General features: G+C 39.4%; 1 protein-coding gene and 1 pseudogene across 1 annotated transcript; both read right to left on the reverse strand.

The window, feature by feature from the left end:
- Positions 1-5,239: 5,239 nt before the first annotated feature.
- Positions 5,240-5,339, reverse strand: LOC123637602 (annotated as a pseudogene).
- Positions 5,340-16,498: 11,159 nt separating this feature from the next.
- Positions 16,499-18,000, reverse strand: LOC123637487 (MKI67 FHA domain-interacting nucleolar phosphoprotein-like). The gene is given in 2 exon segments (XM_045550647.1): positions 16,499-17,373; positions 17,799-18,000. Coding segments are annotated over 2 exon segments (1,077 nt in total).
- Between the last annotated feature and the right edge of the window lie 311 nt (positions 18,001-18,311).

Raw genomic sequence — 18,311 nt, forward strand, 5'->3', positions numbered from 1 at the left:
GCTGAGCCAAACAAAACATGAGAGAGACTGTGAATCAAGACTCAGTAATAATGGAATTAGTAGGCTGGGCGCAGTGGCTCCTGCCTTTAATCCTGGCACTCTGGGAGGCCGAGGCAGGGTGATCCCTGGAGCGCAGGAGTTGGAGACCAGTCCAAGCAAGAGTGAGACCCCTGTCTCTACTAAAAGAAAAATTAGCCAGGTGTCATGGTGGTGCCTGTAGTCCCAGCTACTCGGGAGGCTGAGGCAGGAGGATCGCTTGAGCCCAGGAGTTTGAGGTTACAGTGAGCTACAATGACGCCAAGGCACTCTAGCCAGGGCAACAGAGCGAGACTCTGTCTCAGGAAAAAAAAGGAATTTGTAGCTGAAATATATCAATGCTGAAATAGTAAAGGTCTTTAGATCTCTACATATGTGTGCATATGCTAAGGAAACCTGGGGTTCCCTAACTTTTATCCTGATTGTTCAGTTTTCCTTGGATTCCATAAGAATTATTTCCTCAGTGTAAAATCCTTTTTATTTGAACTAATTTGAGTACATTTCTGATCTTTAACTCCCAAATATGACCTAATTTAGAATGAACAATTGCATTATACAATTCATTCATGTAACAAAAAAACACTTGTACCCTCTAAGTCTATTGAAATAAAAAAAGTATTAAAAAAAATAAAATACACCAACAGAAACATATAACAACAAAAATATGAACAACTGAACTTAATGAAATCTTTTTTTTTTTTTTTCTTGGTGAAACAGGGTTTCACTCTGTTGCCTGGGCTAGAGTACAGTGGCCTCATCATAGCTCACTGCAACCTCAAACTCCTGGGCTCAGGTAATCCTACTGCCTCTCAGCCTCTTGAGTAGCTGTGACTATAAGAGTGCATCATCACATCCAGCTAATTTTTTTATTTTTTGTAAAGACAATATCTCTCTATGTTGCTCAGGCTGTTCTTGAACTCCTGGCCTCAAATGATTCTACTGCATTGGCCTCCCAAAGTGCTGGGACACAGGCAGGCATAAGCCACTGCACCCAGCCAACTTCATGAAATCTTAATTATGATTCATGAACCCGGCTGTACTGCCTGGGTTGAGTAGTGCACCCTCAAAATTCATGTTCACCCAGAACCTCAGAATATGACCTTATTTGGAAGTAAGATCTTTCTAGATGTAATTATTAATAGTGAAAATTGCATTGGATTTATGCCCTAAATCCAGTGACCAGTATCCTTATAAGAAGATGTAAAGACACACAGGAAAGAAGGCCATGTGACAAGGAGGAAATAACTGGAGTGATGAAACTGCAAGCCAAGGAATGAAAAGGATTATCAGCAAGCACCAGAAGCTAGGAAAGAGGCAGGGAAAGATTCTTCCCTGGAGCCTTCAGAGGGAACATAGCCTTGCTGACACCTTGATTTTGGATTTCTAGCCTCCAAAACTGTAAGAGAATAAAATTCTGTTGTTTTAAGCCACCATATTTGTGGTTTGTCATTACAATAGCTTTTTGAAACTAATACACATTGTACTACAATACATATTGTATTATTATGTACAATACACTATGTACTACAATACATAGTGTATTGTACATACTAATACAATATGTAAAAATTGTCTTAAAGTGGAGGCAGTTAGTAGCTGTAAGAAAGCAGAAGCATTTTACCCTTTGAGAGACATATGTCATCACTCACACTTTTGGATGTAAAATTTTGCTTTTGAAGTGACTTGTAGAACATATATAAAGCTGTAAGCAACAGCTTACCTGATTTCTGTATGTTTTTCAGTTGTATTAGGTTTGTGAGGATATATTTATCTCTTTACTCATTTTCACACATTCCATGAAATAAGAACAATATGTCTAAGAAAATTCTTTTTCCCTTAGAGACGGGGCAAGCCACTAGGCCAGCTGCAAGCAAATATTGAAATAATTCATAATTAGGCTAGGCACAATCGCTCATGTCTGTAATCCCAGCACTTTGAGAGGCCAAGGCAGTAGGATTGCTTGAGGCCAGGAGTTTGAGGCCAGTGTGGGCAACATATCGAGACCCATCTCTACAAAAAATAGAAAATTAGCCAGGCATGGTGGCGTGTGCCTGCAGTCCCAGCTAATTGAGAGGCTAAGGCAGGAGCATTGCTTGAACCCAGGAATTCGAGCTATGATGGGGCCACTGCACTCTAGCCTGGGTGACAGAGTAAGACCCTGTCTCTAAAAAATAAATAAATAAATAATTCATAATTACACAACTAACATGGAAAAACTGCCAGAATGGAACTGTTGGTTCGCAGACAGTTCTACCAAACTTTAATTCAAAGCATTCATTTGTTAACTGATGTGCTAAATATCCAAATTCGATTTTTAAAAGCAGTTTAGGAATGGAAATATATAATGTACTAACTGAAGCTATGCCAAATTGAAAGAACTAAAGTCAAGGAATATTTTAATAATCAAGTAACTAATAATTTATAAATAATCATTTAAATGTTACAAATAATTGTTTAATAATCAAATAAATCTTGTATATTCGTTCTATTAACTAAGGATTTTTTTTTTTTTTAACAGATGGGGTCTTGCTCTGTTGCTCAGGCTGGAGTACAGTGGCTATTCATAGGCACCGTCATACCACACTGCAAGTCTCAAACTTCTGGCCTCAAGCAGTCCTCCCATCTCAGCCTCCAGAGTAGCTGGGACTACAAGTGCATGCCACCACACCAGATTTAAGAATTTTTATAAGAGAAATATTTTCTGTCACTTATAACCAATCAAATGTCATTATAATAATAACTAACAGATTATAAGAATAGGTACTTAAACTTCAAATTTCTACTTTAACTGGAAATGTAACCATTTTAGAACCAGTAGCCAGGACTGTTTGACTTGTCCAAGGAATGTGCCAAGAATTTACACAACTTTTGCCTTCTGAATTTTTCCAAGTAATTCCAGAAACTGAATAGTTCCTGGAATGTGGGCTGCCTAGATAAATACTGTTTTGGAAACACTCTTCAAAGTTCAGTTATGCAGAAACTTGTCCACAGACTAACAAGAATTAAGCAGAGTCTGCAGGAAATTTAACAAGGACTATTTCACCTTTTAATCATAACTGACATTTATCATAATTTTCAGGGTATAGAAAGTTTCCTGTAAATTGAATTTTTGATAAATTGACTTAACCAGAAAACTCCTTTTTTTCACTCTGTTGGAAATATTTCTAGACTACACCAGTTCTTTTTTCAGTCTTTAGAAAGCACAGGATAATAAACGCAATGGGGAATCTTTGGTGTTTGAACATACCCCACTGCCTCAGGATTGTCGTTCTGAAAGCCACTTGAGGTTTGCAAAACTGTAGATACAGAATCAGAGATTGATTGAGCCAAATGTGAGCAGAGGCTAGAACTTTGCATGGAAGTTATTAATAGTTTCATATCTATATGTATTTTTTTAATACAATGGGGAGCAAATCTGTTAAAAATAGGTTTCACTTGGAGGAAAAAAAGAAAAAAATGCATCTATTAAACTGAGTTTTGATACAGTCATCCACTTGGCATTTACTATCTGGCAGTGTCTATACTAAATGTTGAGGATGCAGAAGAGATATTTTCCTGTATTTGTGCTAACTTACTAGTTTGGAAAGCAGAGTCTGAATAGAAGACAGAATGGGATTGAAGTGGTGGTGGGGAGTGATGAATTTTTTTTTTTTTTTAGACAGTGTCTCACTCTGTTCCCCGGGAGAGTGCCATGGCGTCAGCCTAGCTCACAGCAACCTCAAACTCCTGGGCTCAAGCGATCCTCCTGCCTCAGCCTCCCGAGTAGCTGGGACTACAGGCATGCGCCACCACACCCGGCTAATTTTTTCTATTTTTAGTAGACACAGGTCTCGCTCTTGCTCAGGCTGGTCTTGAACTCCTGACCTCAAGCGATCCTCCCACCTCGGCCTCCCAGAGTGCTAGGATTACAGGTGTGAGCCACTTTGCTGGACCGTGAATTTTTTTAAGTAAAGAGAAAAATGTTAACTGTTGTCTCCTGGTAATAAGATTATGAAAAATGCTTTTCTCTTACTTCATACTTCCATGTGCTTTTCAAAATTCAAAAAAAAGATGGTTCAGAAAAAAGTAATTCAAAAAATGTTTAAAATGGGAAAGTAAATTCATTTTTAAAATATGACAGACAAAATTTATATCTACTGAGATAAAGTACCTAGAGTGCGTAGCACAGTGCCTGACACATAGTATTGGGCTGAATAAATGTTGAATACTATCGTTAATATTACTACCATTACTGCTATTAGTTCTCTTTGGTTGCAAGGAACAAAGGAAACTAGCAAGCTAGCTTAAGCAAGAAAAAAAAATATATATATATATATGATTATAGAGGTGCCTAATGGTACCCAAGAGTAAAATTACAGCTAGGCCTCAAGAAGGGAATCAATAGGAACTGAAAGACACATTCGACTCCTCTGAACATCTGCTTCATTCTTTGCTCTTTAAAGGGAGCCCCTTCTTTGCTTTTCAGTCACATGACATACAGAAAAGAACCACCCCTCATCTTCTGAGTTTACATCTTCATCTGACATCAGCCTGACTAAACCGGAATCTCCTAGTCCAAATTCCAAATGCCAAGGATAACAGATATAATTCTTTTTTATTTTCCTCATAGCACTTACCATGTAGAATACTAAATAATTTACTTATTTATTATGCTGGTTACTTATGGTTTGCTTCTCCAGGTGCCCATATCTGGTCTAATTAACCAGGGCCAGGTGTGCAGGGTCATGTCTAAAATGTACCACTAGGTGAGCCACCATTAATGAATTGGGGGACTAGTAGCAATTTCTGGAGAAAGGAAGAATCCCTGGGTAATGGGACAGGTAGGTATAGCCTCCAAAAGGTCTCCACCAAAGTTTTATCTCTGTTAAAGTAGCACCAAAGCAGTGTTCTTTATATTTACACCCCCTCCGCCAGTTCCCAATGTACTCACCAATCTGTTACCAAAAGCCCTCTCTATTAGCATCACATTTAATTACTTAAATATAATGTTCAGAGTTTTGACTTCTTTAATCTTAAAAATCTAAAACATTATTCACATTTTAATAATTAATCATTAATATAGATAAGTTCAAAATTTATAACATAATACCTATCTGTTTTTCATAAAATTAAACAGAAAACTATTACCTATAAGAAACTCCATAACTGGACCATGATCTATATTCTTAATTCTCTCACTGTTAGTGTGGCAAGTCATTTTTTAAAAAATATGGAATGCTTCATGAATTTTCATGCATACAGAGCCCATGCTACTCTTTACTGTATCATTCCAATTTTAGTGTATGTGCTTTTGAAGAAAGCACAGGACAGACTTTTTTTTCCTCCTTGTTTGCCATTCCCTTTCTGGGGCATAACATACCATGGGGAACAAAAGGGGCATTTGGCAATGTGACTGAATGCAAAGGGAGAGACAGAGACCCTTTTAGAATATCAACACATGAAGAAGGACAGTCTTTTCAGTGTGAAAAGTCTGATTGTATATACTCCATTGGTAGGATTTGATACACCCCCTGGGCTCATCTAAAGTGGAATAGAGCTGACTGGCTCATAGCCTGCGCCAAAGGCGGAGAAGAAGAGATGGGATCCTGGGGAAAGGATTCAGGTGTCATGGAGGGAGGAGAAAAGAAAGGAAAGGTCCAAAGGGAACGGTGTTTTACTTGTTGACAGACAGGGGTAGCCATGTAGGGCAGCTCAATGAGCCTAGACGAAAGTCCCTACCCATTAAGGGATCGGTAAAGCTTGTATGAAAGAGTAGAGGAACTCTTTTCAAACCCTTATTCCCCTGTGACTCTGAGTTGGGAGATCTAACACTAACTTGAAGCAAAGGACTATTATGTACATACTGCTAGAATATAAGCTCTGTGAGGGCAGGGATTATTATTTTGTTCACTGATGTATCCCAAGTTCCTGTACAGTGCCTGGCACCTATAGACACTTAGTAAATATTGTTCAATTGAATAAAAACAATTTTGGACTCTGTATATAGGCCTGATTGGCCAACAGGATTGTTCGATAGACTGTACCACCCCTGCCTGCCTTTCCTATTCTGGGCAGAGTTTGGTATTTCATTAGAAATGAGCCAGTACGTTTGTCAAGTGGTGTACGTAGGAGAGGAGGAGAAGTAGATACTTTATGGGTCACAACCAGTTACATTAGACTTTTACTGCTATTATCCCTGACTCTACTCCAGATTTAGGAGGCATTAGAGTCAACAACAAAGTAGAATTAGATTTTTTCAATATTATTTAAAACTTTAAAAAGGTAGACTCTGATTTGTGTGTATGGATTTTGTAACCTGAGACTTTACTGAATTCATTAATTAATTCCAGGAGTCTCTTGGTTGAGTCCTTGGGGTTTTCTAGATATAACATCATATCATCAGCGAAGAGTGAGAGTTTGATCTCTTCTTTCCCTATTTGGACACCCTTGATTCTGCTCTCTTGCCTAATAGCTCTTGCAAGGACTTCCAATCCTATGTTGAAAAGTAATGGGGACAGTGGGCAGCCTTGTCTGGTTCCAGTTCTGAGTGGGAATGCTTTCAATTTTTCCCCATTCAGTATGATGTTGGCTGTGGGTTTGTCATATATGGCTTGTATCATTTTTAGGTAGGTCCCGTTTATGCCTATTTTGTTAAGCATTCTTATCATAAAAGGGTGTTGAATTTTGTCAAATGCTTTTTCTGCATCTATTGAGAGGATCATATGGTCTTTATTTTTGCTTCTATTTATGTGGTGAATTACATTTATAGATTTTCATATGTTGAACCACCCCTGCATCTCTGGGATGAAGCCTACTTGGTCGTGATGACTTATTTTTTTAATAAGCACTTGGATACGATTTGCTAGGATTTTATTGAGAATTTTTGCATCTATGTTCATGAGAGAAATTGGTCTGTAGTTTTCTTTTTTTGTTGCATCCTTTCCTGGTTTTGGTATCAATGTTATATTGGCTTGGTAAAATGTGTTGGGGAGAATTCCATCCTTCTCGATATTGGAGAATAGTTTATGTAGGATGGGCACTAGTTCATCTTTGTATGTGTGGTAAAATTCGGGTGTGAACCCATCTGGACCAGGGCTTTTCTTTTGGGGAAGGTTTTTTATTGCTGTTTCGATTTCAGTTCTTGATATTGGTCTATTCAGGAATCCTATTTCTTCCTGATTGAGCTTGGGAAGGCTATGTGTTTCTAAGAAATTGTCCATTTCCTCCACATTTTCCAGTTTGTGTGCATAAAGATTTTTGTAGAATTCATAGATGATATCGTGTATCTCTGTGGCATCGGTTGTCATTTCTCCTTTCATGTTCCTGATGGAAGTTATTAGAGATTTCTCTTTTCTGCTCTTGGTTTGTCTAGCCAGTGGTGTGTCTATTTTGTTTATCTTTTCAAAGAACCAACTTTTTGTTTTATTAATTTCCCTTATGGTATTTTTGTTGTCCTTTTCATTTAATTTCAGAGGCATTCATATATGCCAATAACATTCAATCGGAGAACGAAATTAAGGACTCAATACCCTTCAAAATAGCAACAAAGAAAATAAAATATCTAGGAATATATTTAACTAAAGAGGTAAAGGACCTCTATAGAGAGAACTATGAAACACTGAGGAAGGAAATTGCAGAACACGTAAATAGATGGAAAACCATACCATGCTCGTGGATTGGAAGAATCAACATTGTTAAAATGTCTATACTACCCAAAGTAATCTATAGATTCAATGCAATCCCTCTTAAATTACCAACATCATTTTTCACAGATTTAGAAAAAATAATTATACACTTTGTATGAAATCAGAGAAGACCCTGTATAGCAAAAGCAATTTTAAGCAATAAAAACAAAATGGGAAGTATTAATTTGCCAGACTTCAAACTATACTACAAGGCTGTGGTTCTTAAAAGTGCCTGGTATTGGCACAAGTGCAGGGACACAGACCAGTGGAACAGAACAGAAAATCCAAATATAAAACCATCCTCATATAGCCATCTAATCTTTGACAAAATAGACAAAAACATACTCTGGGGACAAGAATCCCTATTCAATAAATGGTGCTGGGAAAACTGGATAGCCACATGTAGAAGACTGAAACAGGACCCACAGATTTCACCTCTCACAAAAATCAAATCACGGTGGATAACAGATTTAAACCTTAAATGGGAAACGATTAGAATTCTAGAAGAAAATGTAGGAAAGACTCTTACAGACATTGGTCTAGGCAAAGAATTTATGAAGAAAAGCCCTAAGGCAATCACAGCAACAACAAAAATAAATGAATGGGACCTGATTAAATTAAAAAGCTTCTGCACAGCTAAAGAAACAGTCACGAAAATAAACAGACAGCCTACAGAATGGGAAAAAATTTTCGCATACTACACATCAGATAAAGGACTGATAACAAGAATCTATTTAGAACTCAGGAAAATCAGCAAGAAAAAATCAAACAACCCTATCAAAAAGTGGGCAAATGACATGAATAGAAATTTTTCAAAAGAAGATATAAGAATGGCTAACAAACATATGAAAAAATGCTCAACATCCCTAATCATCAGGGAAATGCAAATCAAAACCACAATGAGATACCACTTAACTCCAGTGAGAATGGCCTTTATCAAAAAATCCCAAAACAACACATGTTGGCATGATGCGGAGAGACAGGAACACTCATACACTGCTGGCGGGGCTGTAAACTAGTACAACCCCTGTGGAAAGCATTATGGAGATACCTTAAACAGATTCAAGTAGACCTACCATTCGATCCAGCAATCCCATTATTGGGCATCTACCCAGAAGAACAAAAGTCATTCTATAACAAAGACACCTGTGCCCGAATGTTTATAGCAGCACAATTCACAATCGCAAAGATGTGGAAACAACCCAAATGCCCATCAATCCACGAATGGATTAGTAAACTGTGGTATATGTATACCATGGAGTATTACTAAGCTATAAGAAATAACGGTGATACGACATCTCTTTGGTTCTCCTGGAGAGAGTTGGAACCCATTATATTAAGTGAAGTATCCAAAGAGTGGAAAAACAAGCATCACATGTACTCACCAGAAAATTGGTTTCCCTGATCATCACCTAAATGCACATCGGGGAAGGATACCAATTGGATATCAGACTGAGATGGGGGGTGGGGGGAGGGGATGGGTGTATGCCTACATGATGAGTGCCTTGCGCACCGTCTGGGGAATGGTCATGCTTGAAGGTGCTGACTCGGGGAGGTGGGGGGGGGGATGGAGGTATGACTGCATGGTGAGTGCCAGGCGCACTGTCTGGGGAATGGACACGCTTGAGGCTCTGACTCAGCAGGATGGGCAGGACACAGACAATGTATATAACCTGAGCTTTTGTACCCCCATGAAGAGCTGAAATAAAAAAAAAAAAAAAAAGCTAGACTCTGCTTGTGATGGTTAATTTTATGTATCAACTTGACCAAGCTAAAGGATACCTAGAAACTGGTAAAACATTATTTCGAGTTGTGTCTGTGAGGGTGTTCCTGGAAGAGATTAGCGTTTCAAATATGAAATTCACTCTACCAATGCAGCAAGGCATCATCCATTTTGTTGAGGGCCTCAATAGAACAAAAAGGTGGAGGAAGAACAAATTCTCCCTCTCTCTTCTGAGCTCGGACATCCATCTTCTCTTGCCCTCAGAGCTCCTGGTTCTCGGGCCTTCAGACTCTGGGACTTACCCCAGCAGTTCTCACAGTTCTCAGGCTTTAGGTCTCAGAATGAGAGTTACACCAGTGGCTCCCCTGGTTCTCAGGGCTTCATATCCAAACTGAAGACACCTCCTCGTTTCCTGGTTCTCCTCCATCTTGCAGATGGCAGATCATGGGACTTCTGGGCCTCCGTAGTCATGTAAGCCAATTCCCACAATAAATGTCCTCTTATCCATAAACTTATATATATTCTCTTGGTTCTCTTTCTCTGGATAACCCTGACTGATACATGTTTTGTTACTGAGAGTGGTTCCAGAAGAATAAAACTTTAAGGATGAGTTTTCTGAATTTGTTTTGGGGTTTCTGGAATTGGATCTCTAATCTGATTAGATTTAAAGATGCCAATGACTCTTTCCAGTAGTAAAGAGAGCGTTGATAATTCATGGCATAAACTGTATATAGGCAAACTATTGGCATTGAATACTCCTGATCAACTACTTACAAGGAGTAAGAGGCAAAATAACTTTATATATGAGGCCGGGCACGGTGGCCCACGCCTGTAATCCTAGCACTCTGGGAGGCTGAGGCGGGCAGATTGTTTGAGCTCAGGAGCCAGACCCCGTCTCTACTAAAAATAGAAAGAAATTAGCCAAACAACTAAAATATATACAAAAAAATTAGCCGGGCATGGTGGCGCATGCCTGTAGTCCCAGCTACTCGGGAGGCTGAGGCAGAAGGATCACCTGAGCCCAGGAGTTTGAGGTTGCTGTGAGCTAGGCTGACGCCACAGCACTCTAGCCCTGGCAACAGAGTGAGACTCTGTCTCAAAAAAAAAAAAAAAAATGCAGGGTGTTTAAGGTTTGGTGTTACTGCATGGGAGATCTTGCAATGCCTTGAAATCTTGTACCTTGTACATGAAAAACACTTGATAGAGGGTTTCCAAAATTTGACAACTATCCTACAATTTTATTTTACATCACTAAAACAAGTTTTGGAGCCAAACTAACTTTTTAAAACTAGAAAAATATGTCACAGCTTTCCTTTTGGAGAAAAAAAGAAAAACCAATAAATAAATAAAAATAGAAAAAAATGAACATCCAGATTAAAGACTATATTATATCTTCATTTGCTACAAAAGAATAATATTACAAACCATTGTCAAATGAAAAGATCAAAAATCTTCTCTTGACCATTGTCAAATCAAAGATCACCAAACTTTTGGAAAATGAGAAGATGGAAATACAGAGAGATTCATTCATTTGGCTGTTTAAGCTCAAATATTTATTAGTTGCCTACTACATTTTCAAAAATGGTGCTAGGAACTAGGAACAGAACGTGAATAGACATAAATAGTCCTGGACATCAAGGTATTCATAGTCTACCTGGCGTGGTGGCTCATGGCTGTAATCTCAGCACTTTGGGAGGCCAAGTTGGGAAGATTGCTTGAGGCCAGGAGTTTGAGACCAGTGTGGGCAACATAGTGAGACCCTGCCTCTAAAAAAATGGTTATTTTTTTTAAATTAGATGGGTGTGGTGGTGCATACCTGTAGTCCTGGCTATTTGGGAGGCTGAGGCAAGAGGATCACTGGAGCCCAGGAGGTCCAGGTTGCAGTGAGCTATGACTAAGCCGTTGCACTCTAGCCTGGGTGACAGAGCAATACCCTATCTCTCAAAAAAAAAAAAGAAAGAAAGAAAGAAAGCTGTCTAAATTGGAGGAGTAACCAAGATGAAAAGGGGAAGAAAGAATAAACTACTCAGTAGAGTAGCAGGAGCAAAAGCTTTGAGGTGGGAAGATGGAAGGTTCTTGTTGATTTTAAAGAACAATAAAAATGCCAGTGTAGCTAGCGGCAAGGCATAAGTAGCAGAAAGTGCTAAATATGCACAACATATTAGTTTTGCCTGTTGTGAAACTTCATATAGCCATCCGTCAGTACCCGCCGGGGAATTGGTTCCTGGATACCCATGAGTACCAAAAATCCTCAGGTGTTCAAGTCCCTTATATAAAATGGTGTAGTGTTTGTAAATAACCGATGTACCTCCTTCTTTATACTTTAAATCAACTCTTGATTACTTATAATTCCTAATACAATATAAATGCTATGTAAATAGTTGTTATACTGTATTGTTTTTATTTGTATGTTTTATTGTTGTTTTGTTGTTTTTTATTTTCTTCCTCTGAATATTTTCAGAGTTGAATCCATGGATAAGGAACCCATGGTTAAGAAAGGCCAATTGTATACGTGAAATTTAGAGAATGCAACATACATGCTTTTGTGTAATGTTTGGGGATTTCATCCTTGCTATTGCATATATTTATAGGAGTTTGTTACTGAACATTATTCCATTGTAAAGATATACCACAACTTATCTATTCACCTATTGATGGACATTTGGATTATTTCCAGGTTTTGGCTGTTGTGAATGGAGCTGCTACGAACCTTCTTGTATAATATATGCGAGATGTTTAGTTCACTGTTTTTCCCACCTGTTTTTACATCTACAGTGTAAAAGCAAGCATATGCTCTATGTTGTAGAGCAGTTTTAATAAAAGTGCTAAGAACGATTTAATACCTATCTGATTTTTTTTTTGGTTTCATGAAAGCACTTGGGTTCCAGCAACTGCAGATAAGAAGAGCTGGGTCAGATAATTCAACACAGCCACAGCAGCAGACTGGCCTGAGTGCCAGACCACCAGCATCCGATGTACAAGCCATACTTTGAGATAGAAGGTGTCCAGATAGGAAAGGGCCTTTGCTGATGCTTGAAGGTGGGGAACAGATCTTGTCTATGCCCTCAAGTGTAATCAGGAATCTGTAACTACCAAAGGATGCTTTACCCACTGCCGAACGGTCTCAATTCTGCTTTCCCTTTCCTACTTCCCCCAGAGGACTGACCTGATAGCAAAGATCTGTAAGGCTGGCTTTGCTGGATGAGCCCACGGCACTGTCAGTGTGTCTGCATGTCCAGCAGGAGCTGAGCACGTCGGCTGCTCCGCCCATGTGCATCTCTGTCTGCTGACTCTAATTTCAGTCACTTTAAACTGAAGTACAACACTGTACAGACATGACAATATTAACAGTATCAGTCTTCAGTGAATTTTTCATATTTCTATATATAAACAAAGACAGTATTTTGGAGCATTTTTTTTTCCCTTTGAAAATAAACACATCTTTCTGCAGGAATTTTCTTTCCAGGGAAGATTTCTAAGGCCTTTTCATATTTTGCTTTCTTTTTGTTTCTGATATATTTCTTCTTTATTTTACACTTTTTTTTCTTTCTTTAGCTCAAAGTCAGCCTCCCATCCCAGCCTCCTAGATAATGCATCCTTTTCACACATCTAACTAGTGCTTCCTATCCCACCATCTTCTCCAACTGTTCTCCAGGTTTCTCTCAGATGTATCCTTCTGTGCCGCTGGCAGTGTTTTTCCTCTTAGTTTCTAAATACCACGGTTGAGTATGTATAGTACATAACAAAGAGAGTTTCTTTTTCTTGTGATATGGTAAACCGGTAACAGAACAAGACTTCCTATAAAACATTCAAAGCCTGGGTGAGGTGGCTCATGCAAGTAATCCCAGCACTTTGGGAGGCTGAGGCAGGAGGATCACTTGAGGCCAGGAGTTTGAGATTGCAGTGAGCTACGATCACGCCACTGCACTCCAACCTGGGCAACATATAGCAAGACCCTACCCATTTTTAAGTAAACCAAAGTGCTTAAAATCTGAATGAATGACACTTAAAACTACTTTGTTGAAACATCAACCTGAGGAGAGTACAAAAAGATATATAACATTTTGTTATTTCCAGTCTGTATATTAAAAAGAAAGGTCATCAGAAGGAAAAAAAATATCTAGAAGTGCTGTATAAAATGTAACAAACATTCTTTTTAAATGCAGAGCTGGATCAGCAAGAAAGTGAGCGTAACAGACTGCTTAGGGGTCAGAAATTCCTCCCATCCCAGTATGCATGCCCTTTTGCAATGTGACTTTGCTGCTGCTCCTGTAGAGTGATAGAGTCTATCTCCTCACCCTTCAAACTGTGACTGCCCTTGTATCCTTGCACCAACTGGTATGCTGTAATACAATTCAATTCTGGTGCTAAGCACCCGGGGTTAGTGTTAGAATTCACAGGTTAAAGGGCACGATCTCCAACATGATTGCCCCTACTTCAGATGCCAGGCAGAAGTGGGGTCCCCCAATCACCTATACTTCTGACCAACTAGCCACAAATCTAGGGGGTTCCCAGGATGCCCCCCAGGTTCAGTAATTTATCAGAATGACTCACAGCTCTCAAGAAAGTGCTATACATTATGCTAAGTGGAAGAATCAGACACACAGAACATGTATGATTTCATTTATATGAAATTCTGGAAGAAGCAGAAGTATAGTGACATAAAGCAAATTAGTGGTTGTCTGGGGCCAGGAATGAGGGAGAAGGATTGAGAACAAGTGAAAACAAAGAAACTTTTTGGAGGGATGTATAAATATTGTATATCTTAATTACATGATATGCTTACATTTATCAAAAGTCATTGAATTATACACTTTAAGTTAGTGAATTTTATTGTCTGTAAATTATACCTCCATAAAGCTGGTGGTAAAAGTGGTCTGTTGTCAGTATACTCCCGGCAAACACAAAACTTCTCTGGAGGGGTAATCTTCACAGGATTCCCAAAGACAGAGCCCAGCTGAACGTGAGATTACCATACAAAAATTTCAAAACACAGAGGGAAACTGCTATTTTCCAATAATAAACAAAAATCAGCAAAATGAGGTCCCCCCAAAGGACGCCATGTAACTGGACTATTCACTTATAGACTATAAAACAAGTACATATTAAAATAATGAAAACATGTAATAAGGAATTAAAAGCATAAAAACAAGACATTATCAAAAAAAAGACCAGACAGCTTTGAAAACAATACCCACTCCTACACACACACACACACACACACACACACACACAAATCACAAATGGAATTTCTAGAAAAGAAAAATGTATTGAAATTTTAAGAATTATGGACAGGTTTAACAACTGATTAAGCCAGCTAACGAGAGATTTAAGGAATTGGAAAACTGATAAAGGGAAAATACACAAAAGATGATAGAGAACTAAAGAAATGAAAAATATAAGTTAACAGACTTTGAGACTAGAACAAGAAGGGCTAATATATTTCTAATAGTGGTTCAGAAGCAAAGAATAAAATAAAATGAAGTATTCAAAGAAATAATAGCTCAGAATTTTCTAGAATCAATGGACTACAGTGAACAATGATATTTTTACATGGTTTACAAGACCTCAAATGATAGCTCCTCTTAAGCTTTTTATTTTTTAAAATTTTTTGTTTATTTATTTTTTTGGAGACAGAGTATCACTCTGTCACCCAGACTACAGTGCTGTGGCATTAGCCTAGCTCACAGCAACCTCAAACTCCTGGGCTCAAGGGATCCTCCTGCCTCGGCCTCCTGAGTAGCTGGGACTACAGGCATGCGCCACCATGCCCAGCTAATTTTTTTCTATTTTTAGTAGAGACAGGGTCTCGCTCTTGCTCAGGCTGGTCTCGAACTCCTGACCTCAAGTGATCCTCCCACCTCAGCCTCCCAGAGTGCTAGGATTATAGGCTTGAGCCACCTCACCTGGCTCTCTATTAAGCTTTTTAATTTTTTTCTGTCACCACTCCCTTAACTTTACACTTCACTCATTAATTATGATAAACAATATAAGAGAAGGAGAAGCTTGGGAGTGGAAGTAGCAGGATATTAGTGAATTCAGTTTTGAATTAGTGTTATCTCTTGAACCCTGGACTTTGCGAATGCTGTTCCCTCTGCCTGAAATAAAATATTTTATACATGTGCCTCTACATTGGTCATTGTTTTTTTTCTTTTCTTTCTTTCTTTTTTTTTAACAAACAAAAAAACCAATTGTTTTGCATTTTGTGTCAGAACACCTAGCCCAGTAACTTAAAGACTTAAATACTAGATGAAAAATACTCCTGGTGGCAATGAATGTTTTTAATGAATCTCTGTTAGCTATACAAAAGCACATTTCAAGGGCATCAGAAACTGAAAAATAGATGAGGAGAAAATTTACTATATTTCCCAAGATTTCTAAGTCTTACTTACATACAAATAAATTGCAGGAAAAAGTTTATTTGCTGATCATTGTTTGAATCTTGGAATTTCCGCTGATGATACTGATACAAAATGTTTTTGACAGTTATTAATCCATGCTAGCCCACCAAAAACTAATTTAACATTATGGTAAAAATGAATCATTTTTGAATCCTATTAATATGTGAACTAATACATAAATGAATCTGCACTAACAATTGAACTTCCTTCTCACTCCTCATACAATTTAACTTTCAATCAACTGATGTTAAAGTCTAAAGTACCCTGATGGGTGAAAAGTGCATGACAACCATGTAGATAGATAGTCAAACAAGACAGCCTTTATTTGGTGGTCACAAAAAGGGCTGCAGTTTAGAACTTAAACCTGCAGTTAATGGTGACCGCTCTATCCAGGCAAAGTAATTAAGGAGAGCTATGAAATCTGAAAACTAGAGGAGACCAGGAAAGAGAGGTAGCGTGAGCCCAGCCACTGTGAGCGGGTATGCACCCCTGTATTTCAGAAAGGGCAGGCAAGCCAAAGTTGCAAATTGCTTTCCTTACTGACTTGACCAAATAGTATGTTTTTCCTCCAGAAATCTTGTCCAGGGTTGTATTTCACTGTACCTAGTATAGAATTAGCCCATAAAACAAAATCACATTTTTCAGAAGAAATATTATACATAATACATTCAGAATCACTGATTGCTTTTTCTTTGTCTTTGTTTCTGTGAACGTGTAGGTGTTTGAGTCTTTTGTATTTCTTCTTTTACACTGGGTTTGGGCTGTTTGAAAACTATTTCATTATCTTTATCATCATCATTCATGTCAGCCACTTCAGATTTTCGCTTCTCCAAAAATGATGGTGTACAAACTGGCGTGGGGCCCTGGCTATCCATGATCTTCTCAGGAGTGTCAGGAGTGCGTGAAACCTGTTGTTTCGTTTTCTTAGGTTAAACCAATGAAGGAAAATTATAATCAATTCCTTTTTTAGCCAATTTTTTCCTGAGTAATTTTTCTTTCTTTTTAAAGCGCTTCTCCATCTCTGGCCTTTGTATAAGTGTCCGTTTCCGATTATACCGATTCACTGCTGGATATGATGGCTGTTTAAATGGAGTATTCCACTCTTTAAATAGTTCTTTATGTACTTTTTCAGGTGGTACAAGACAACACTTCAAGAGTCTTTCACCAAAAAGGTAGTTGTTCATTGTTTCAGCAACTATCTTGGCAACATCATCAGACTCAAACTCCACAAAGGCATAGCCTTTGCTATTTCCAGTCCTTTTACTTCTGGACAGTCTTAATCTTGTAACAGTGCCAAACTGGGAGAAATAATCTTGAATCTGGCTTTCACAAAGTGTGTTCGGTAGGTGGCCAACAGAGATTACTCCAGGCCTCAGCTTTTCTTGCTTTTGTCGCCGGGTTGTGCGGCGGCGAGCCTGCGTTATCTCCTTTTGAAACTCGGCGTCTTCCTGCGGGTGCAACGACAGGGTCGGCCCGGGAGGATCAGTTGAAGCCGCCGTGCCAAAAGCTGCCAATACGGCAAACTCCACGCGGCGCGCAAGGAAGTGCCCTGTTTTTTTTCTTTTTTTCTTTTTCTTTTTTTTTCCCCCTCCCCTCCCTGGTCACTATTTTTTTAAGTATTCAAATTAAATAGTTGGAACCTTCATTTTGTAGTTAAGGGAAAGTTTATTTTCTCCCATGAATTTCTCTGTTCGGGATAAATCCAGTAATCCCAGGGGTTTGCTCTGGCCTGAGAACAATTGCCTTAAAGAAACCAGAGGGCCCATTCCATTTGCTCCTCACAGAATGCCATGTCAGCCACGGGGGGGACCCGACCACTGGGTTTCCCAAGGAACTTTGGGGGCTGAAGCTCAAATGTCCTCCCTTGAAGCTGAGGGTCTGTCACTACTGCTATAGGTACGTCTCTCGGCACCAGCATGGCATGGGTAGGCAGGGAGACCCCGGAGGCTCAGTGTACTGTCCGTGCGGACCTACCCCCACGACTCCTGCTCCTCCTGCAATCTCTAGAGCTGCTCCCCACAACTGCCCTGTGCGTTTTCCTGTGCGACCCTGCACGTATGATGACCAGCAGTAAAATAAGAGGTCCCTTTCGCTCCTCACTGTAGGTGGCCAAATCACCACAGACGCTGACTCCCCACGCTGGGTTCTCCGCACACCCGGGCATGGAGCCAGCCATCCTCTCCACGGCGTGCCTGCAGGGCCAGAATCGAAGTCACTAAACCCTGATAATTCCATCTCCTCTCCCCACTCCCCGTTTGTGCCCTCTTTTCCATCCGTCCTGCCCCCACCCCAGCTCAGGTCCTAAACATCTCTCATCCCGAGTGCCACAGCGGTTTCCTCATCAGTCTCCTGCAGTCATGCCGCTCTGCTTCCCTCCCGCCACTGGCACGCCCTCTCTCCTCCAAAGCCTTTCCGCCGTCCCCAGAGGACTCTGAATTTCAGAACTGATCCTGTTCTTTCCCTGCTTAAGGGTACGTCACGGTGAGT

Source organism: Lemur catta, chromosome 4, assembly GCF_020740605.2.
Source record: "Lemur catta isolate mLemCat1 chromosome 4, mLemCat1.pri, whole genome shotgun sequence".
Classification (NCBI taxonomy): Eukaryota; Metazoa; Chordata; class Mammalia; order Primates; family Lemuridae; genus Lemur; species Lemur catta.